Below are 23645 nucleotides of genomic sequence, written 5' to 3' on the forward strand. Positions count from 1 at the left end.
TGGTCATGGTGCTAGTCTTCAATTTATAATTTAATCTATCATAATAACTTTAATACAAATTTGTTCAGAAGTTTGTTTTGCTTTGTTTTTATTTTAAAAGTAGGGTATCCTATTCATTTATTACAGCTTCATTTTCTCATTCTTACATGACTATAAATGGGTGACAGAAGTTAAAAAAGAAGACCATCATCCATAGAAGCTCATTTTTCTGGAGAATCTAGCATTTGTTACTAATCAAACAATATACTGAGGGAAGTAGAGGAAGGGTACAGGAGAAAAAAATATTAGTTTAACACAATTCTAAACAAAAATGCAATTATTGATTTTTAAAAAGGAAAACTGTTACGGTCCCCTCTTAAAAGTAACAATTAACAGCGCCAACTGTTAAAGGTCACAAGTTGATGCTTTAAAAATTTTTTTTTCCCAAACTCAAACACCCCTCATAGAAAACCTCTACAAAAATGCCAACTCGGCCTACATTTTCGCTATGCTGTTGTCAATATATGACTTCAACGTCAAAGAATGACTTGTGAATTCCTAAGGAATGTGGATAGTTGGCTTTCTGCTGCCATATGCTTTCCTGGTAGTAGAGCTCGGTGGCTTTTTTTTTTTCACCAGCATTTTGACTTTGAACATACATATCTCTGACATCCCATGTATAAGGGTGCTAAGAAACTACTCTGTTTGGGTTTCAAAGGGATCAAGGAATGGTACTAATGAATTATGAACCAACAATTTTAGGGCTAGGGCATGATAACTGAGGGAGAAGAAAGAGAAAAGTGCCTTATGGACCCAACACAAAGTGTCATAAAAAGAAAAGACAATTATGTGAAACCTTCAGCTCATAAAGATCGATTTTCTCTTCCAAAAAGAAGCCTTTAATTTGATTTCTTTTCCATATAACCTCCCTTTACTTTTATTTAAATGCATAAGTGTATGCAATGCAAAGTGTATAGACTCACACAAAGTACCATCCAAGTTGGAAGTCAACAGTTTAGCACATTATCCACAGAAAGAGATCTTTCACAAACCAACAAAATCTAATTCTTTTATCTTCTCATTGGCACACGTGTTTATTTATCTACTAGAAAAGAGAACATGACAAAATAATGCAAAAGATAAAATTTAAAATGGCAACTGAACAAAATTTCAGCTCTGCTCTTTCGCTGTTATCATAATGCCCCAGAAAAACACTTACCACCAATTTCAGAAGATAAGGTTTAACTAAAGACATTTCCAAGAGAGAAATCTGCTACCATAGCTGGTTCACCATGCTAGGATTTAAAGGGTTTCAGCAAACAAAGGTGAATTTTTATAATACTGCCCTAAATGAGGGTCCTGATATTTTAAAATATTTTCAATGAAGTACCCAAACTACTATCACCTAAAATAATTATTTAGGACATATTACCCACCCAGTCAGTTGCTATGGAAATTAGATTTTTCAGAAATTCTTGGCATTAATAAAATTAATTAACCACAGAGAACCAAGTCAATAACTAATCCTAGAATAAATTTTATTGCTCAGACATACATATTATTAGATATCAAAAATTAAATACAATATGGAAGCAAAGTAGAAAAAGTAGAATTTAAAAAAGGAAACTAAAATACTATGACATTCTTTGTATAGCAATGTCATATAATTGTAATTTGAAGATAAAGACTATTTTTAGCATATACTAATGTTCTTATTTGAATAAGGGCAGAAATGTATAACAATAAAAAATGATTAAAAAACAACAAGTTCAAATAGCTGGGCATGATATGGAGTTTTATTTTTAAAACACATGCATTTCACCCTCTTTAGAACTTGGGTAGAAAAACTGAAGTTGAATTTTCTCCCTACATCAAGTGCTCTAAGAGAATTCCATCTAATTCTAACCTTTGAAAAGACTCAGTATTATCTTCAGAAGATTCTCTCTCTGAGTTTAAGTCTTCAGAATGTCACACTTGCACATGGGGCATGTCCTATGGGCAAAAAGCCAGGGATCAATGCAAGCCTTATGGAAAAAATGTTTGCAAGTTAAAATGCGCACTACATCTTGGGGTTTGTATATGTCAAAGCAAACAACACAATTGTCTTCATTTGGATCTAGTTCCTTATCGCCCTCTTTGAGCACTCGCAGTTGAAGCTGACCAATAGCTTTCTTCACATCTGCCTTTGTCTGTCTTCTCCTGGTGGAAGAATTGGGCACTCTAGGTCTCCAGGCACAGTACAGGAATAGGTAGACAACTGTGGCAGCCAGGAAGGTAAACAAAGACATGACATAATGGCTCAGCCATGGCATGTGCATTCTCCCAACTTCAATTATGATCGTTACATAGACTCCTTTCTGAATCAAGTGCAAAAGTTCCATGCCTTTCAAATTGCCTATCATCACCGCGACTATATTTTCTGTTCCCTGATGAGACATGGGAAATACTTTGTTGCCCGTACCTGGATAGTTATAGATGATCACCCCATTTGCTCCCTTTTCTGCAGCCACATTGATTTTATGTGTAAAGGTACAGCCCCCCCGTTCAATGAGGGCCAGCCAAGAGTCTGTCTGCACAGGCTTGCTGAAATTAGTCATAGGATTACAAGCGTTCTGATTCCATCCTTCAGGAAGTACCACCACACCAGACACCCTTTCCAGAGGAGAATGATTTCCAAACACGCCACTCTCTCCTAATTCTGATATAATCCGATTTCCCACCTGAAACGTTATATTCAGGTGGGCTGTCCAAATGGCTTTTCCTTTTGAGTCAGGAAGGCTAAGTAGTAGAAAGATGATAAGTCTCAATAGTCCAAATGAAACAGAACTATGAGTTGAAGAAGAAGTTGTAAGTAGGCTCATTCCTCCATTTGTCTATTAACTAAAAAATATGAAAAACAAAATGTCAATTGTAAAAGAAAGTAAAGAAGCTGGCTTTGATTGTTGTCAGCAGATACTTAAAGCACATAAATGCAAAAGGTCTACATGGATCAAAGATATCTTGCTCTGTCCAGCATTTTTGTTTTTGGTAGTTTATCTTTCTCATAATGAAACAAAACAGTAAGAATTATTGTCAGTACAATGTGATTTCATGAAAATTATGACTTCTTCATGGGGAAATTGTGACATCAGAGGTAGTTAAGCCAATCTAAGAGTTTATATTAGTGCACTGAAAACTGAAATCCTATTGGCTAAAAGGTGTGAAGCACTGACTCATGGTATATAACAATCTGAATACACTCTAAAACAAAAAATGAATACATTAAAAAATTTTAAAGCCCTGAGTTTCTTTCCTAGAACTTGCTAGATTGAAAACACCACCTAACCACTTCATGCTATTTGTTTTCTATCTGGAATGCAAAGATAGAAAACATTTATAAATTAGTACATGTACTGGCCAGTCACCAGCTCTTGTATATGATTCCATGCCACCTAGTTGCCATTCTCTTGGAAGCAGGGGCTAGTCATGCTAATCTCTTCAAACATTAAATACTAATCCTAGACTTTAACAATTCAACAGAAAGTAAACAAAGCATAAATTTAACCTTTGTGGTCCTGATATACTGCTGTCTTACAAAATGACTTCAACGATGTTCATTGAAACAGCTGTGGAGAATCCACTATGTACTAGGCAAATGCTAAGCATTGGGCATATATAGGAGAAGAAAAGCCTTGTTCTTATGATGTTTGCTATCTATTGCGAGACAATATTAAGAATAAACACAGTCATCATAGAACTGCAAATCATGAAAAGGGCCATGAAGGAAAAGCATCAAATACCAAGAGAAAGAACAGATGTGAAATGGGGCCAAATTTAAAGAACCAGGCAGATCTCTTTAAGAAAATGATATTTAGTCTAACACTTGAAAGATATATCAAGATTATTCAAGCAAAGAACGGGGTAAGAAAATTTCAGGCAAGGAAAAGGCAATTTCAAGACCCTAAGGTGGGAAGAAATGTCTAAAGTTAAAGGGCCTAAAAGAAGATGAGCTGGGCTATCCAAGAGCGTCAGGGTGAGCCAAGGGTGATGAGGGAGGAAAGACAAACAGAAATTAGAGCATTCAGGGTCATAAATGTTGGGCTAAGGATTTTAGATTATGTCCCTGCTACCAGAGAACACACCAAAGTGGAGTGGCAGCGGGATTGATTTAAACATGTTTCAATATGTTCACTTTTAAAAAAAAAGCGCACTTCAACTATTTAATGTGGTAAATGGATTAGAGGAGGGAAAAAAGTGGTAAAATGAGCTTAAATTAGAACAGGACAGTGGCTTGGACTCATACTCTTAGTAAAGGTGTGGGGACAAATCAAAGCACTCTTTTAGAAGTTGAATTAACAGACTTGCTAATTGAGGGGACGGTAGTGGGTACGGGAGAGGATGACCACAGCTACCAGGAACCACCCAATTACTAAATCTGCTCTCTACAGCACCTGTCCTGCTTGAGGGGTGCTTTACCATGTGTTTGTGTTTATTTGAAGTCTTCACCTGAATTCTGTTTCAGGGAGCCAATAAATTGGCAACACCCACTTACACATTTATTATCCACTATGAACAGGGTATATATAGTGTATTAGTTAGGCTTCTCTAGAGAAACAGAATCAACAGCGAACACTTGCAAATATAAAATTTATAAAAGTGTCTCACGTGACCGCAGGAACGCAGAGTCCAAAATTCACAGGGCAGGCTGCGAAGCCGATGACTCTGATGGATGGCCTGGATGAACTCCACAGGAGAGGCTCACCAGCCAAAACAGGAATGGAACCTGTCTCCTCTGAGTCCTCCTTAAAAGGCTTCCCATGATTAGATTTAGCATCACTAATTGCAGAAGACACTCCCCTTTGGCTGATTACAAATGGAATCAGCTGTGGATGCAGCAGACGTGATCATGACCTAATCCTACGAAATGTCCTCATTGCAACAGACAGGCCAGCACTTGCCCAATCAGATTAACAGGTACCACAACTTGGCCAAGTTGACACATGTCCCTAACCATGACATATAGGGTCCCATGCAGAGCTCTGGGAATACAAAAAGAGGAGAAAGACATTATTTCCTATTTTGCAAAACAACAGGAACATTTAAATCATAGGCATGTTGAAAGAATTAAGGAGTACTGTTTTGACAAAGGTATTTATTGTACTCCCTGGCCCATGATAATTAAGTAGTATTTGTTTTTAAAGATAAAATTGGAACTGGCCAACTGCCCTCATTCATATAATTTTATTTAGTCATGAATCAGTTCACATCTGAACTGTCTTTACTTGTAGACTGTCCCTAGGTTACAATGGACTGTTAATGCCTGGCTGATACTATTTAACATGGACAAAGTGAATCCTCACTATGATAGTTTAACATCATATTAAAGACTATTCATAAAATTCATAATTATTTAACATCTGAGGATGGGATAAAAAATAAAGTAAATGTGACTCTGTCTTCATTTGGCTGATTTTTAAAGGGCACAGTACAAAAATAACTATCTTTTGCTCAAGACATATTCCAAATCAAAAGGTTCTTTAGTAGTTGAAATGACCACTTTAAAGAATTTATGACTCCATTGTATTTTCTCACTATAAGATGAAGTGGTCAAGCCAACAGTAGTTAGAACCTCTCCCTCTCTTCTGTGTCTTTGGACAAAATGCACCTATAAGAAACAATCCTCTATTTCTAACACAGTGGTTCTCAACCCGGGGGATTTTTAAACTCATGGGGAATTTTAGCAAGTCTGGAAACAGTTTTGATTGTTACACCTAGGGTATTGTGGAATCTAGTGCGTAGAGGTCAGGAAAGCTGCTAAACCACCTAAAATGCACAGGACAACTCCATTATAAAAATAATTATCTGGCCCAAAGTGTCAAGAGTAAGTTTGAGAAACCCTGGTGTAAAAGAACACCAGGTTCCTTGGGACAAAGGAACCATCCTAAAATTTACTTTTCTCTGATGGGTAAACAGGTCTGAGCTCTTCTCAGAGTCAGCTTTTAGAGTTGGCATTACACCCATCCTGTTAGAACGAAGTCCTCAACCCATCTCTGTTATTCAAGGTTACACTGTGATAGAAACTGTACAGACCTTCACAAGTGATCTATGTGGTCCATGAAACATAATTACAAATTGCATCCATTTTATCAGGACCAGGCACAAAAGCATTCCATCTTAGAGAAAGGATGGTTGAATGGGAGATAAGAGGATGATTGATACTATTAGATTCCATTCCTTTTAGACCATTTAATACATAGACTTCTTTTCTTCTTAAAAACCTAGTATTAAGGGCCATGGTGGCTCAGCAGGCAAGAATGCTCTCCTGCCATGCCAAAGGACCCGGGTTCGTTTCCCGGTGCCTGCCCATGTAAAAAAAAAAAAAAAGAATAAAAAAAAGAAAACCTAGTATTAAGAAGTTTTTTATTCTGCTGAACCATGTAGGTTAGACAAAGGAGACTTGAAATATGCCACCAGGTTTGGTTGATTCAGTTGCTCAAAAATCCCTACTTTTTCCATTTTTTCAGTCTGTTTCTTTGGTGTATTGTTTGTCTTTCCTCATTTCCATGTGGTTACTGTAGTTCCAGATACCATATGCAAATAACATTTAGAGTAGAAAGGGACTTTTCCACTCCCAAATGCCTTTCTAAAAACACAGGAGCATTTTTTTTACAGAAACCCACATGACTTCTCTCAGCATCTCTTTAGCTAGATTGCCTCACAAACTCATGCCTAATGGAATCCCTGGAAGCTGAAATTATGTCACTGAGACTGGCTTGGGTTAAAAAAGACTTATCCTGGTGTGGAGAACTCCTTATCTGGCCAAGCACATGGTCAAAAGGAAAGCGAACATAAAAACTGCTCTGCCACCAAGGGAAAAAGGTATGACCTGGCAGGTGAGTAGGTAAACAAAAATGGCAGCTTCAGGCTCTAAATTATTGAGGTTTACCTAAAGGAATAATTTTAAAATAATCAACCACAATAAGTGTGTTGAGTTTCAAGGGCAAAAACCACCCTAACAGGGAGCTGAGGCAAAGAGCTGGGAGGACCAGAGCCAAATCAAGTTGATAACTGAACCCAGCAGCTTCTAAGAAGTTTTGAGTATTTCCCCTGCCAGGTCAAGGTAGCTCCAAATTTAGGACTCAGAAAAAGAAGTTCAGTTGCCAAGATAGGAAGAAAGAATGGGAATGGGATCCAGGTAGGCCATTATGTAGACAGAAAATCATGAAATTTACTCAAGATCCCCATTTATTATTATTTATGCTATCCAATATAACTTTTATAATTAAGTAAAGCTCTGGAAATTAAGTACATTAGAGGAAACAAAGCAGCCATAAGAGACACAGCACATTTTAAATCACTATCTCACCAACTATGATTTCTTTGTTATCAAAACCAGGATTATAATTCCTATCCATTTACTAAGGTACCTTAGGAAATACTGGGATCTACGAAGAAAATTTAACTTGTGTAAGAATTTCTACGCTCCAATGAGGTCTTTTTGGTGTTAAAGAAAGGAAATACATAACACAGTGCCTGGCTCAAAAATGTCTGAATGAATGTTCAACATGGTTAGGCATATCACACTTGAGGAATACTTCCTATCACTACAATTCCGGCCTTCGTAATCGTTCCCATAATCTAGAATTTTACAATAGCGTTTTATCTCATCTCCCCACCCCAGCTGGTCTTCATCCCCAGTGCCTGAAGAAGCAACCTTTGGAACTTTGGAATTTCCTGTGATAAGAATGTCTTGTTCTTCAGGGTAGGCACATATGCTAAAGTGTGGCTCATATGCTAAGAGATGACAAGGAGGGGCCAGCCAAATTACAGCCTTAGGGTGGGGGCTGGTCACACCAGAAAGAATAATCATGTGAAACTGGGGGTTGGGGATTTAAGCCAGTTCCTACTAGTTCACCTCCCTAGCCTCTGGGAAGGGAGGAGAGGTACAATTTAGCTCAACCAAGTGGACACTGATTACATCAATCATGTCCACCTACTGTGACTTCATATAAATTTGGGACACTCAAAACCCCAGTGAGCTTCTGTTACCAGACAAAGGCTGTGGATTCTTTTACCCAACATGCTCAACAGCTAATTCCTGAGACACCAGGGTTTCAGAGAGAGAAACAGTTTATTACCAGGAGCATAGTCAAAATCTGTCTCCCTGAATTGTCATAATTCTGATAGTTTTATTAATGAAAAAGATGGGCAGTGTTTATGAAAATGAGCATGGTGGCCTCAGATGATGTAATTAGAGAGCATGCACAGATTGATTATATGCTTAATCAGAGAACATATGTAATAAAATGTTGGAATGAGGTATAGGTAACTTGTAGGTTAAAATCCAAGCTACAGTGCATGTCAGGCAGGCCCACTTTGGTTAGATCCAGTCTTGGTTATCAAGATAACTCTGGACTTGGGCTGTGTTAGTTCTGGGCTGACCAGAGACCCTTCAATAATAAACATTAGAGGCTATCTTTAGCAATTACAAGACTCTGAAGTTGAAAAATTAGATAACAGGGTACAAATGAAGGTTAGTCACAAGGTTTTTACAATCACAGGGGCAGAACATAAAGGCTATACAATCACTATCAGAGCTCAAGGTTGGTGGATTACAATTTAGAGATTTCAGGTATTTCTCACTAGTCTACTCCAATATACCAGAAAACAAAAAGGAATAGCTATATAATGATTCAGTAATCAAAATCATCCCTTAAGGGGTGCAAAGATAGTTCAGTGGTAGAATTCTTGCCTGTAAAATGGGAGACCCAGGTTCAATTCCCAAACAAACACGCAAGCAAAACAAACAAAAATTCAACACATGGTGCTGCAATAAGGGGATATTTACATGGAAAAAAATGTGACCCCTGCCATACAGCATACAAAAAAATAAATCATCTCTTAAATCCTGATTTCTCAGTTACATCTCTAAGATTGAGAAAATAACATCTCTGTGTTATGAAAGAACATGGTAGCTTGAGTTTGAGACCCTTCCAGATGTCACCCAATGCATCTCTTTGAGGCAGCCTTAAAATTAGGATGGTGGTAGACTGAGCAAAGGGTACATTCCCTAAAGTGGTTGGACCTCAAGGAGAAAAAAGTCTCTGAGAACAGCAATGAACAGGACCTGGAGACCAAAGGACCCCAATTTGAGTGAGTTACCTACAGAGAAGGGTGAAGCCACCCAATCCACTCAAATGTCCTGTCTACTATTACACACCACCCCGGAGGGTAGGAAAAGGAGCCCCAAACAAGGAAGAGCAGGGTGAGTAAAATAAAGCTAATCTATAAAAGCAAATTGCCCCTCGGTGTCTGGGACTCTGGCCCCTCCCTCTTTCTTTGCTAGAGTGCCTGCTTGTCCTCTCACGTGCTTTCTTAACAAGTCTTCTGTCTGCTTACTCTATGCTGTGTTGTATCCTTGAATTCTTTCTTGCAGCATGGCCAAGAACTGGAAGCCACATCAGGCAACATCTTGTCTTCTTATTTGTATCCTTTTACTATAATAAAATTATAATTTTAAGAATAGCACTTTTAGGGAGTCCTGTGATTTGTTCTAGCTATACATAAAATCTGAAGGACTGGGTGGAGACACCCACACTTTAGGTACTTTGTCAGAAGTGCAGGTACCTGGGTCCCTAAACTTGCAGTCTTCTAGAGGATTGCCTTAACCTGTACTAACTCTGGGTTGTCAGAGTCAGAAATGAATTGGACTGAGTCACTGCAGTCTGCAGTTGCTACAGAAATTTTTGTTACCTTTACATACTTGTGTAAGAGTTTCTACACTTCCTGAGGCCTTTATGGTCTTCAGAAAGGGAATATGTGTTTCAAAACATGTAATAAAGTATATGGCTCAAAAGGGTTTCTATGAATGAATGCTTAATATGGTTAGGTTCACCACACTTGGATGAATAATTATCACTGCTTTGGTTCTGGTCTTCATAATCATTCCTGTAGTCTAGAAAATCACAACAGTATCTTATCTCATCTCGCTACACCAGTTTTTTCTCACCTCAAATTCATTTTGTTACCATATCAATCTATAGAAAAAGGTGATGAACTTTGCCCTTGCATTTTTGGTTGCTTGCAGCCATACATAGCTCCCTCTACAGAAATAACACCCAAGCTCCTAGGAAGAGGAGCTCCAGTCTGGTTGCCTTTGCACCACTTCAGCCTTATTTTCTACTACTGTTAAGTCCTAGACATTTGTGCTTTTATAATTCAAAGAGCTTGTAGTTTCTGTGTTCTTATCCCAGGAGTCAGTATATATTACCTAAACAGACTTTGTCCCTTCTAAAAAACTGTTCCTATAGTTCAGTGGTTGCAAAATGGCACCATCTACTTCCCTCCTGTACCTATGCTCCCCTGTAACATGATTTATCTGTTCCTCCCATAAAGAGGTGGAAATTATTTCCATACATCTTGAATCTGAATGACTTGGTGACTTACATTGGGCAACAGACTATTGTAGATGTGGTGGTATGCCAGTTACAAGCCTAAGCCTCAGGTACCTTACATTCGTCTCTCCCTGTCTTAGAATACTGCCACCACCAAGTGAACAAGGCTTGCCTGATAGAAGATGAAAAACTCTTGGGGGCAGAACAGCTATCCTCCAGATAGGCAACCTGAAAATATGTAAGACAACCCAGTAAAGGTAACCAGAGCTTCCTATACTAACCAAAGGTGATGAGAGACACAAAAATGAGTCTAGCCAAGACCTGAAGAACTATATACCTGATCCACACACCTGAATAGCATCAGACACTTACCGTTTTAAGCCATAGAGTTTTAGGGTAGTTTATCAAATGAGAACAGCTGATACAGTACCCCCTACAAAGCTATCATCTCCATTATTTTCCCTGAGGTCTGGGATTAAATCTTAATCTCATTTTTTAATACCCAGTTTCTAGTACAATATTTGGCACATCACAGGTCCTCAATGAAAACTGAATTAAATTGTCAATGTCATTTTTCTCTGTAACCTAACCAGTAATATTTCTCCTCCAAAAATGTATCTAGTTTTGTTTGCATAGGGTAGTCATTTCAGTAGACTCTAGAACACTTAGTGTGTGCATCATAAGTCCAAACTTTAATTCTTCTAGAGAATTAATGTATATATAACTTAATTTACTATTGCCATACCAGAATGGAAAGATAAATGGAACAGAATGAGGAGCTAAACATCCTTAAGTGAACACAAGATCAAGGACAGCATTTGGTGGTATTGTTATTTTTCTTTGAGCTTAGAATTAAACATATCTTAATAATGAACCCAGGCATTTAAACCATATTTATGTTTGCAATGAATGTAGGCAACATACTCAAAAAAGAAAAAAAAATATATCCAAGCAAAACCCTTTGAACTGCCACAAGAACTTGTTTACTTCTCTTAAAAGGCTATTCTGTTTGAGAATAAGGATCAAATGGGTGCGGAGGTCACTTTCTGAGCCCTACCATTTAAAAATTGTCCAAAAACCTAAAACAGAGCCTAGGTCTTCCTAAGCCACAGGCAGTCATCGAAGGTTTGCATAAGCTTTATCTTCCTAAGGCCGGTCCTCTGGAGCTCAGCTAATGCTGAGTGAACAGTTAGAAACAGTAGGTCAGAGGAGATTAGGTCATTTAATACCTTTTGGAGGCAGCAGAGAAGGAAAACATGAAAGAGTCATCACACCAGCAGAAAGAGTGCACTGAGGTACCAGACTGTGTGACAGATCTGCTATGAAATCCAGTATCTGAACCCTACTAGCTGTGTGAGGTTAATCACCCAGAGCATCAATTTTCTCACCTGGAAGAAGAGGAAGTAATGCCTAGCTTTCTTGGACATGGTAGTATTAGATGACATATTTCACATTTATTTGTAAATCACCACGCTTACTGCTAGCGTAGTAAATGTTCACTAAATGGGCCTTCCAGTCACTTCCCAACTCGGTAAAGCCTCTTTCTTCCATTTTCCACCTACTAAAATTTTTCTCATCCTTTAAAACTTATTTAAAGTTCCCTTTCATGATCTCCCCAGCTGAAACAAACTGTTTCTCTGACATGTTTTTTTCTCTTATTTAATAGTAATTTAATTTTGTCTTCATTATATATAGGTAGATACATGTTTGACTATATTTCTCACATTGTTTTAGAATGTCTTGTAAGGAATGGTTTAGTCTTATTTGTTTTTTTATCCCATTTCTTCCCTCTTGCATTATACTAGCACAATAGTACTTGCTTTGGGTTCCCAATAATTGCTTGGCTTTTAAATACACTTATACTTCAAATTATTAAGACATACCAGAAGCTTCTGCAGCCTCTGCTTTATATGGCTACTCATTTAAAAACAGTAGAATGGACAATAATTTGTCAGGTCTTTCTTCAGCTAAGAATTACTTTGACAACAGTTTTCCAGGGAAAGGCTTATTTAACATCACAGATCAGAGGCTGTCTACATTTTCTCTCTAAAAGTCAAGAATAAATTCCATCTACATCTCTATATCTGAAAAATGGAGTAATATGCAGTCGTTAAGCAACAACTTGATGGGTTATAAATCCTCATTTATATTCTCTTCAATATATATAATACATATAGATCATTATATATATATATGTCCAACATACTCATTATCAAGAGAAAATGCTATTAATTTCATATGCCTCAATATACTAAAGAAAGACTTATCCTCATTATGACTAAGACAAAAGGTCCTGATGGAAACCAACCTTCTCTCCAAATTGGAATGCTTTCTATTCCCCTCCCAACACCCAGTCAAGTTCCATAGTCCTCTAAAAATCTCCTGAAACCTTCCAAGGAAGTATAGGAGGTGAAGCAGTATATCCTCCTAAAGAGGAGGCAGCATATTCACACACAGCTTTGCATTTCAAGGTACCACTGTCCTTTTATATTTCATACAATAGCTTAAATATGCCTATATAGCACATCGTTTATAATCAAAGTTTCTTTGATTCAGACTTCAATGATACTTTTATATTTGATATTTAAAAATCAACCTTTGTATTTTTTTCATGGAGAGTTAGTCTCCCTAATTTTACAAGGAATAGAAATAGCTAAATTCCATAAATTGAATTAATTCTAAGCCAAACCGCCTGGTTTGAAACATGTAAACATACTATCTCTGCAACCTTGGGCAGGTTGATTATTAGCCCTATATTCCTCAGTTTCCTTACATGTAGGGAATAATAACAGGGGTAATAACAGTACCAAGTTCCTAAGGCTTTATGAGTATGAAATGTACAATGTACAGCATTTAAGGCACTTAAATGCTTCACCTTCTGTACTTCCTTGGAAGGTTTCAGGGGATTTTCACAGGATTATGGAATTTGCCTGGGTGTTGGGGTGGGAATAGAAGGCATTCCAATTTGGAGAGAAGGTTGGTTTCCATCAGGACCTTTTGTCTTAGTCTAGTGCCTGGCTCATACACTGACTGATACGCATTAACCAACAATACCTTTACTATCTTTAAAGCAGGGTCTTATTCCCTTATTTTACCAGATAAGGTTGATTCCATGGTCCTTAAGGGACTTTGTTAATCTCATAATTCTGTATTGAAAATCTGTATTGAGGTACAACATTTGGCATCACTTTTCCACAGATTCACTCTTGAAGACTAGTGATCTATTACATATATATATGCTTGTTAACAACTCCAGATGAACAGCTAAAATGTGATTTCTCAGTAGGGATAAAATATTCATGACTCATAAAGGATGCATATACACAGTTACAGAACGTGCTTATTTTGAATTTTGTAATCATTGTTTCCTAGTATAATCTGGCATCAAACAAAAGGTCTTTTCATTCTTCTACATCCACAGACTTTCCATAAAAAGAAACAACAGTAAAACAAATAAAAACTTTTGATTAGCTCCCTTGGAACGATCATTTTCAACATGTTAACAAAGAACCTTATTTTGCCAACTGACACTTACATTATAAATTCATGGCAAACTATAAGAACATTCGTGTCACCAATGACTCAATATTTCATTCAAATTTTATGGGAAAGAGGACACTATGATCATGGCAGGAAGCAAAAGCATGTAACTCACATAAATAACTTTCTGGCCAAGACCCAGAGGTAAGTCACTGTTGATAGCTATTTAACTGAAAGATTCTAACAACAGAGATTATGAGAGTGGCAAAACTAAATCAATGACTGATGTTCCATAAAAATCAAGAGGAAAAGTGATATGGCTACTCCAAAAACATAAACAGACATAAAAGTGACAGTTTTTTAATCTAAAAGTAAATAAGTGGACATAGCATTCACTGTTCTATCCTCTCCCCAAATTTTGAATTGGTTTCATTTTTTAAAAATTAGCTTGATTTTCTGCATCTTCTTCACATACTTTTTGCATTTTAAATTCTTTAATAACTTTAATCTTTCTTCTCTTTAATACTTAACTCTCAGCTATTATCTGATAATAACATATGAGTAGTGGGGCCATAGGTGAAACAATTGTAAAAAGAATCCCTGGTATACTGGTGAAATTGAATTACTCCAAATTTGCATTTTTATGTTTAACCTCAAAAAAGTCACATATATGCAACATGGTTTAGTAGGTTTGAGGCACAGCTTAAGTGCTAACTAGAGCAAAACCTAATGCCATACACAGGAATAAATCTATTTACATTCAAGGTGATTAGTTCAGTTGTCTTAAAAACTGTACTAATATATCAACTATATTGCCTATATATTTTTTAATGATAGTAACATAGGGCTATTGCTATTTATCATCATAATAATAGCAGCTTCAATATCAGTCTTTACTGCATGCTTGGTAATTAGCACTTTATGTATTTATTTTCTCATTTAATTTTCAGAATAATGCAATGAAATAGATACTATTGGAATATCAATTTATAAATAAGAAAACTGAAGCAAGAAAATAGTTTAAATATCATACAACTAGTTAAATGGCTGAACAGGTTTTGACTACAGTGTCTTTTTGAATGTCTCATAGCCAATTATGTTTGTTCATTATAACTAGGTCCAGGTGAATAATACTTTCTGGAACTGGAGAAGAAGCAACTTTTTCAATGCTGAATTAATTCCCTATTTGGTGGTAGGGGGTGGAATTTAAACCCCCTGACTGAATGCAGCAAAAGCACTGTGGGGAGTCTTCCATTAAGTCCAGCTATGATTCCATTTGTAATACATGGAGCAATGTTCATTTTGCCAATTACACATACATCAATTTTATTCTTCAACTCCATCAAAAAAAACTAGGACATTAATTGTAGAAGAATCAACCAAATTACTGGGAATTCATTTGCTCTTGTACCCATCACCCAACTTTAGTGACTCTTTATACTTCTGTACATATTTTTAAGGAAAAATAATTAAAGATACATTTGAAGCCTTCTATATCAACCCCCAATGCAATAATCCTTCCATAGTCTCCAGAGATAAACTTTATTCTACATATATGATACCTAAGAAGGTTCTTATGCTTAGACTACATTACAGAACTATTCTGTACGAGTCATTCTGCATCTTACCTCTCTTATTCACCATCTTGAGATCTGCTCTTGTTCATTTAACTTTACCCTACAGTATTTTGTATTATGACCATGCCACATTTAATATTTATACACTCATCTACTAAAGGATATTTGGGCTTTTATCTCTGATTTTTTTAGAAAGCATTTCAATGGACATTGTGGCAGAGGCTTCCTTGTGTGCTAGAGGTTCCTCTTAGGTTACTCTAGGGTATATTCCTGGAAGTTCAAGTTCTGGAATGCAGGGTGCTAGGTGTTAGCCATCTTCAAGTATCCCCAAATTGCTCTCCAAGATATTTGCAAAGATTTCCACTCCCACCAGAGACAGGTAAGTTCTTATTTATCCATATGTATATCTTTACAAAATTTTATGTTTCTTGGGGAAACCTATATAACTTTGAATTTGATGACAATTTCTTACATATGACACCAAAAACATAAGAAACAGATAAAATGGACTTCAAAATTCAAAACATTTTTTTATGTCAAAGGACATTATCAGGAAAATGAAAAGACTACCTACAGAATGGTAGAAAATAATTGCTGCCAATATATCTGATAAGCGTTTACTATCTAGAATATATTAACAAAAGCTGCTGAAAATCAAGAACAAAAGGACAACCAAGTTAAGAAATGGACAAAGGACTTGAATACACATTTTTCCAAAGAACATGTACAAATGGCCAATAAGCCAGGAAAAGATGTTCTACATCACTGGTCATCAGAGAAATGCAAATCATAATCATGATGAGATAACACTTTATAATTGATGTCTACTTAAAAAAAAAACAGAAAATAACAAGTGTTGACAAGGATGAGGACAAATTGAAACCCTTATCACTGTTGGTGGGATTGCAAAATGGTGTAGCCACTGTGGTAACCAGTTCGGCAGTTACCATATGACTAGATTTACCATATGACTTGCCAGTCTCACTTCTTAATATATACCCCCAAAAATTAAAAGCAGGGACTCAAACATATTTGTACATCAGTATTATTCACAATAGGCAAAAAGTAGAAGCAAGCCAACTGTCCATCAAGAGAAATGGGTAAGCAGAATGTAATGTAATTACATACATGTAAACACACACACACAGTGGGTTAAATCTAAGGACAATGATCTTTTCTGGGGACATACAGCTTTGAACTACCACACATACCTTATGGTTCTATTGCTTTTGTGAATGGATTATCTTTTTCCACTGCCAGTTTCTAATAAGTCATTGCTGTTTGTTTAACAGAAGTGGTACAGATTTACATATGCTAAACTTTTATCCAGATCACTTGCTGAAATTGTATTAGTATTAACTAGTTTTTTGTCTAAAGGTCCTCTTGAACTTGTCTAAGTAGAAAACCATTCCACCTGCAAATATGGATAGTTAATCCTTCCCTTTACAACCTGAACGGTTCCACACCCCTCTCCACTGCACTGAGCCCTATTACTATACTGAATAATAGGGGTGATGGCAGCATCCTTGTCTTAGTCCTGATTTTCTCCAGAAAGCATCCAAATCCTTTCCTACAACTGCAATATTTTCTGTGAATTTCTGAGAGATATTAAAAAGTTCCTTTCTAGGGTTAGTTTTTACCTTGTATAGATGTTGAATTTTATGAAATACCTTTTCTGCATATGTCAAGACAATCGTATGGTTTTTCTTCTTACTTTCTTAATGAGGTAGTTTATAAAACTTGATTTTCTAATATTGAATCATTCACAGACTCATGGAATAAACCATACTTCATCATGATGTATATCAGTGAAATGAGCTAATATTTTATGAGGGGTATCTGCATCTATGTAAAATGGGACTGGTTTTTTACTTTTCTATACCTTTATTTTCCTGATTTGTTTGTGCTGAGACATACCAGTATCAGTAAATGCGCTTTTCCTCTTTTTCTAATTCCTGAAACAGTTCTTATAAATTAGTTATTTTTCTTTGAAGATGTGGTAAAACATACTATAAAACTACTTGACCCTTTCAGTTCCCTGTGCCTGTCCATGTGAAAAAAGAAAAACTACTTGACCTTAGTCTCTCTGGGTAGGGAAGACATGATCATCACTTCAGTATCTTAATTACAAAAGTCCATTCATGCTTTCTATTTCTTCTTGAGTCAAATTTGTTTTACCACAAAAGTATTCATTGTGTTTTCAAATGTACTAGTTTACTGTTCAAAGCATTTCATATATTTTAAAAAATTATTCACTCTGTCTCATTTTATATTCTTAGCTGGGTTTGTTTCTTATTCCTGTCTTTTTTTTTTCTTCACCAGTCTTAGTATCATCTACCTCATAGGTCTCCTCTATAGTCAGATTTTCATTATTTTTTTTCTTACTACTTTTTAACTTGCTATCTCATTCATTTTTATTCTTATAATACTTCCTTCTTTCCACTTCCCATAGGTTTATCCTATAAGATTATCTTCAGAATTAAATATTCAGACTCAGACAGCATCGCAGAAGCTATCCCAGATAAAACTATATTCAGCAAACACCACAGCAGAGATGCGGAGATTCAGAAATAGAAGCTTAAAAGGGTAGACAGAAAAACAAAAACTTGCTATTGGCCTTGCCGAGATGTTAGTCAATCCATGTCAACTGTCCTGAATCTATATGTCCTTTGAACTAAATGCTCCCATCAAGAGGCTAATTTTGGCACTAAGAAGTTATCATATTTGGATGGTTCAGGACTCCATGTATTTACATAGTCTTCTCTTTTTGATTGGCATCTGAGACACTGCTTCCTTCTTTGCAGTGATGACTACCCCAGTTATTAGGTTTTATTTGTGGCTCTTGATCCCTTCCATCATATACAAAACTCCTTAGCTTCTTTGTATTCCTTAATCCGTCCAGTACGGAGCTGCATATGTACTCTTTCCAGTGACATGGCATCACTTCTGTGGGAGTGTGCGTAACTGGAACAGTCATTGTTTCTAGTGATGGATGGTTGGGTCTCACAACTCTGCCTCCTGAAGAAGGTTTCTCCCTCCAGAACTAACCTGATGAGCTGGTGGGAGGAGCCTATGGACAAGCAATCTGTATTTAAGTTTGGCTCAGGATTCTTGTGCCTTAAAACGTAACAGCAGGAGATATTGTTCTGCTTATGCCTAAATGATATGAAAAGGTCCTTTCTTCCATACGCCTAAGCCTAGGACAATGCCAGAGCCATTCGAGGCCTGTGTCCCAAGAGACTTAAGTGACCCACCAGCAGTACAAACTGAGGCTCCTTCTCAGAGACAGTTCTGGAGTGTCTAGTCCTCTCTTTGAAGAAAGAGCTGCTTTTTCATGGACAAAGTCAGTTTTACTCATCTGCCATGGTAAAAATTCTCTATGACATAAGGCTGAACACCTCTCACACAATCACATCAGAAAAAAGCAGATTTCACTATAAAAATCAAGTACACTGAAAAACTCCGAAGAAAACTCTATATGGTCGGCTTTTAGTAAAGTACCACCAGAGTTTACAGTCACTTATCCTCACCCTAACAGAAAAATTAATCACCATATGATTTGCTCCTCCAGATTTCACTAAAGATCTGTAATCTTTTATTCACAAACTTTTCCAGAAGGCTTAGAAAATTTTTATCATTAGTTTGCAGCAAACTCTGCTAGTGCAAAACCTGATCTGCACAAATATGAGCCTATTTGTAGGTTATTTCTTCATTCACTGTGATTATTCATACATGCTGCTATGTAAAAATTTGTTTTATGACCAGAACCTGCCCTTTGTGGGGTATTACCTAATGTATGATACATATACACACAATATTGCTTTTTTAAAATCTAAAATGTTGGAGTTCTGGCACAACTTGGCCCCAAGACTATACTATACTCCTTCTCCTCAATGTTCTGGCTAACACACCCCAACAAGACAGAACAACTGTCCCTCCCTCCAGCACTGCCAAAACTATAGACAAATTCCAGCTATATCTTCAATTCCCAGAGGAAATTCCCTCATAAAACCTATAGTCCAGAAATACCAGAGTAAAGGGGCTTCAATCAGGTAGCAAATTCCAAAGAGAAAGTAGGGCTGCCTGGTTTCATCTGTCAGATAAATCACTGGTGGAGTGGGTCAAAAGCAGAGAGGGGCCAGCACCATGGACTGTTCTATTGCAGTGTTGAGGGTGGAAGAGTTTGGGTGTCATAAGTAGTAGAGAAGGGCTGGAATCTAGAAGATGCAAACCAGATAGTAGCCAGGGATGCTGCTAACATTCAACAATACACAGGACAGCACCTCTCCTCACCCTCCTCATGCCTGTTCACCAGTCCACCCCCAACAAAGAATCATCTGGTGCAGATATCAATGGTGACATAGACGACAGGCCCAGTTTTCATGCTTTCTCCACGGCAGCAGCCTATGGTTAATTCTACACATGCTTGACTGTTAGCTCCAATCCAATCATTTAGGTCTGCAACTCCAAAAATACTACTCAGTTGATTTGGATACTAGTCATTAACTTCCTAACCATCCTTCCTGCAGAATATTTGGGACTTCACTTTTATACCCAGAACTATTTTTTTTTAGTATATTAACCCAACCAAAAAATTGGCATGATGCTTTAAATACTTGTAAAACATAGGACTGAGGACTAATTTTACATTTGAATTTTTAAAACAGAACATTTCTATTTAAGCCATATTCTGAAGTGTCTGGATTTGTTAAATGAGCATGCACTATTTTTATAATAAAACTAAAAACAAATAGGAAATACATTAGTATATCTTCCCTCAACTCTGTCTTTAACTAACCGTGGCTTTTACAGTATCCCCTAACCACTCAAGTCCTTAGTCTCTGCATCTAGGAGGCTGGGTTGGTAGGTGGCAGGTAGTCACTTTCCAGTTCTAAAACCCTTTGTTATAAGTTCACTCTATATACCAAAGATTATTTTAAAATTTCAAATGTTGACCATCTCATCACATGTGATATGAGGAATAGCTAATCCTTCATGTACCAACAAAATTTCCCACCTAAGGTGACTTTATAATGAACTAAATGGCAATAACAAAAGCTCTTTTTTGTTATGTATGTTATCTTCCCTAATGTATCTGCTCTGTACACTCAAACTTTTGAATTCAGAGTATAACTAATCTTCCAGCCTGTTTTCAATATATTTGGCCTGATCTGTCACTTTTATGATCATTTTGAGTTAATTTCTCAGACAGGTGTTTCAGAATCCAATTATGAAGTTTTCTTCTCTTCTCAATTTGGTCGCACCAAACAAGGGAAGATGACAGATATTTAGTAACAATGCCTGAACAGTCTGGCAACTCAAAAATGTGTAAATTGAGGGTATCAACACGTAAAAACAGACCATAAATATTTCTTGTTAAGTTTTTTTTTAAACTTTTTTTAAAAGCATTAAATGGATAGGACCAGGAAGAAAAATTTACAAAAATTTAAGACAGATTAGCATTAAAAAAAAATGACCAAAACTTTTTCACAATGAATATTGGCTATAAATACCTTACAGATGATATCCTTAGATTTCCTGTCTAGAAGTTATATTGAAACTATTATAAACAACTTTCATATCCAAAGGAAATGGCAAAAATAAAGCAGCTTAAAGACTAGGGAGAGTAAGTAACCCTACCACAGAGAATCTTCTTATAAAACATTTAAGCAACTGAAATCTTTTCATCCCTTCCATCTTTAAGTTAATGTTCTCTAAAGTGAAATTATGAGGCAGAAAATATGCAAATACTATTTAATCATCTTAGCAAAAGAGCAGTATAGCCCACATTCTTTACATAAAAAATGTTACATTTTAAAGTTTACTAAGCTTGAAAAATGTGTGTAGCTTATGTGATGGACATTATATAATTTAATCACTGCATCTTAATCTGACTACAAAGAACTTCATATCAACATGCTTCCACTATGGCCCTAAAAATATGGCAATGTTTTAATATGGAAAACTCAGGTCTATGGACAAAAGAAAGTGGAAAGGTGAGATAAGAGGAATAAATGAAGAGAACAGATGAGGGAGATGAATGGAGGAAGATACAGGGAGATGAGGAGGAAGGAGGGAGGTTACGGAAAGTTACCTAGAGGATGTGACCCCTGAGCTCAGCCTTAAAGAAAAGCTGGAGTTATCCAGCGAGATAAAGGTGGCCAGAGCTTTCAAAAGCAGGGACATAATAATGAAAACAAAGCTGCAGGTGGTATATTCAGGTCACCCCAGTTTTTTTCAATGTTAACAGTCACAGTATATATGAGAAGTTTACTGAATGAGGATATAAAAGTTGGCAGGGAACTGTAATCAGATCATTACCAGGAACCTGAAGGAAGGAAGAACAAACGCCGAGGAGTAGAGAACCTGAAGCCCTGACTACCGACCACCTCTGGGAGGGCATTGTGCACAATCCATGGGCCCCAGACATCAGCTGATTGGGGATGAGAGTGAAAATAAAACAGTGAAATGATCTGTTTCTCAGAAGGAATTGCCCAATCATCTATGATAATGGTGGACTCCAGAAGACTCCCTCCAAATCTGCTTTTGTACAGCTACTGCTGTATTTATGATTAATAATCACTTGCCTCTTACTGTTTCATTAATAAAACTTGTAGAGACTACCACCCTATGTCACTACAAGTATTCACAAATTTGAAGAATTAAAATTATGTTAGTTGTATGGACTTGACCCCCTTTGTACCTGCTCATGAGCATAGGCAAGCGGGGGGTCTGTAAATGTGCATGAGAGGCAACCACAGCCTCTGAGTCGCTCAGTGGGCCTGGGGAAATGAAGTGGAATTCCCCAAACACAGCCTTTTCTCTCTACTTTCTAGCTCACTCAAAGCATTCCTCCAACAATCCTTCTGCTAAGGAAAGCAGGGGTGTGTGGGGGAGTGAAATGGTTCACAGCACACCTATTAATTATTGTGTACCACTAGAGCACATAATGAGAACAAATTAGAAAATAAAGATACACTAGGCAGAGAGATAAAGAGAAGGATGGTTCCCTTCTTCTTCATGACATGCATGGCTCAGAGGCTTTCCCTCTTGAAGGGCTCTTCATCTGCATCTATGATCATTACTGGTTTAACACCTGCCCATGCTACACCAAGAGATGGGCGTACAATTTTACAGGAAAAGTAAAAGATAAGCTAGGTTGGGGATTAAATTTCTCTATGGGATACGGATATTTTTAGAACAGAGAACTCAGTAGTCAAGCTAAAATCTTAGCAGTATTAAGGGATGAAATGTATTCCAAGGTGATTGGGGAAAAAAGTCACAAAGGTAGAGAATCATAACTTTGTGTTTCATCAAAATCTTGCAGAAATTAAAGGCCACTGAGGGAAAAAATTTTGCCTCCTGCAACCATTTGTTGTAATTAAAGAAATAAAAGTACATAAAAACCATCTCAAAGAAAAAAGGGCTTGTTCAAAAAGGAAAGAGTTCTTGCAATAGGAGGCTGCCAACGACTAAAACAACACTTTCTAAACATTCTGTTTTAATTAACATCTGTGTCTCCTGATTTTGGAACACTGGATTATTCCAAGTCCACACAATCAGTGGGCAATCAAATGGTGCCGAGTGGAAATAAAACACATATGACTGTTATACTGAAGTGTCATTATGGGCCATTCTAGAGTAAACTGTTTTAGAGACAATAAACGAGTGCCATAGTGAAAATACGGTAGCATCATTCAATTACATAAATTAAATATAATTTCTAAATTTGATTTGAGGGGACATGTCAAACATTTGAAATCAAAATTAAAAACACATGAAAATATTATAAATTCTATTAAAATGTATATTCTTAAATATAGCTTCACAGTAAATTAAAGTCTAAGTGACATAAGATGACATTTCATAGTAGTGTATACATGAGGAAACTTTCAGGTCTTCTAGTACACATCTTAAAAGTAATTCACCTCCTAGGATATTCCTGAAAGCTAACTGCCCAGAGTCTAACTGATAATTAGATGTTTCTAAGACTACTGCTTACACGTAAAACCACCCACGAGAGATAGCAAACAGAATTTATTATTATTGTTATGAATGCTATTAGGTCTATCCATATGAAGTTTTCCTTTTTGGTAGGTCAAAAAATGTCAAATACTGGCATTTTCATATGGGTCAACCTAAAAGCTACCATTTGAAAGTTATGTGCCAGCCACTGTGGCACATTAACATGCTTAATATTATTTAATTTGCAAGCTTCATGAGAGAATCTACATAA

General features: G+C 36.7%; 2 protein-coding genes across 15 annotated transcripts in view; both read right to left on the reverse strand.

The window, feature by feature from the left end:
* Positions 1-23645, reverse strand: part of CADPS2 (calcium dependent secretion activator 2) — a 617203-nt gene that overhangs the window by 408385 nt on the left and 185173 nt on the right. The window lies entirely within an intron of this gene.
* On the reverse strand, positions 1754-3633 carry RNF148 (ring finger protein 148). Its single transcript, XM_077163846.1, has 2 exons — positions 3524-3633; positions 1754-2859 (listed from the first exon to the last, which is right to left on the reverse strand). The coding sequence occupies exon 2, from the start codon at positions 2838-2840 to the stop codon at positions 1932-1934; it is 909 nt and encodes a 302-aa protein (XP_077019961.1). The 5' UTR covers positions 2841-2859; positions 3524-3633; the 3' UTR covers positions 1754-1931.

Source organism: Tamandua tetradactyla, chromosome 1, assembly GCF_023851605.1.
Source record: "Tamandua tetradactyla isolate mTamTet1 chromosome 1, mTamTet1.pri, whole genome shotgun sequence".
NCBI classification, from domain to species: Eukaryota; Metazoa; Chordata; class Mammalia; order Pilosa; family Myrmecophagidae; genus Tamandua; species Tamandua tetradactyla.

Bases quoted from the DNA above. Each gene is read 5' to 3' on its own strand.
- RNF148 (XM_077163846.1), bottom strand. From the start codon at position 2,840: ATGAGCCTACTTACAACTTCTTCTTCAACTCATAGTTCTGTTTCATTT.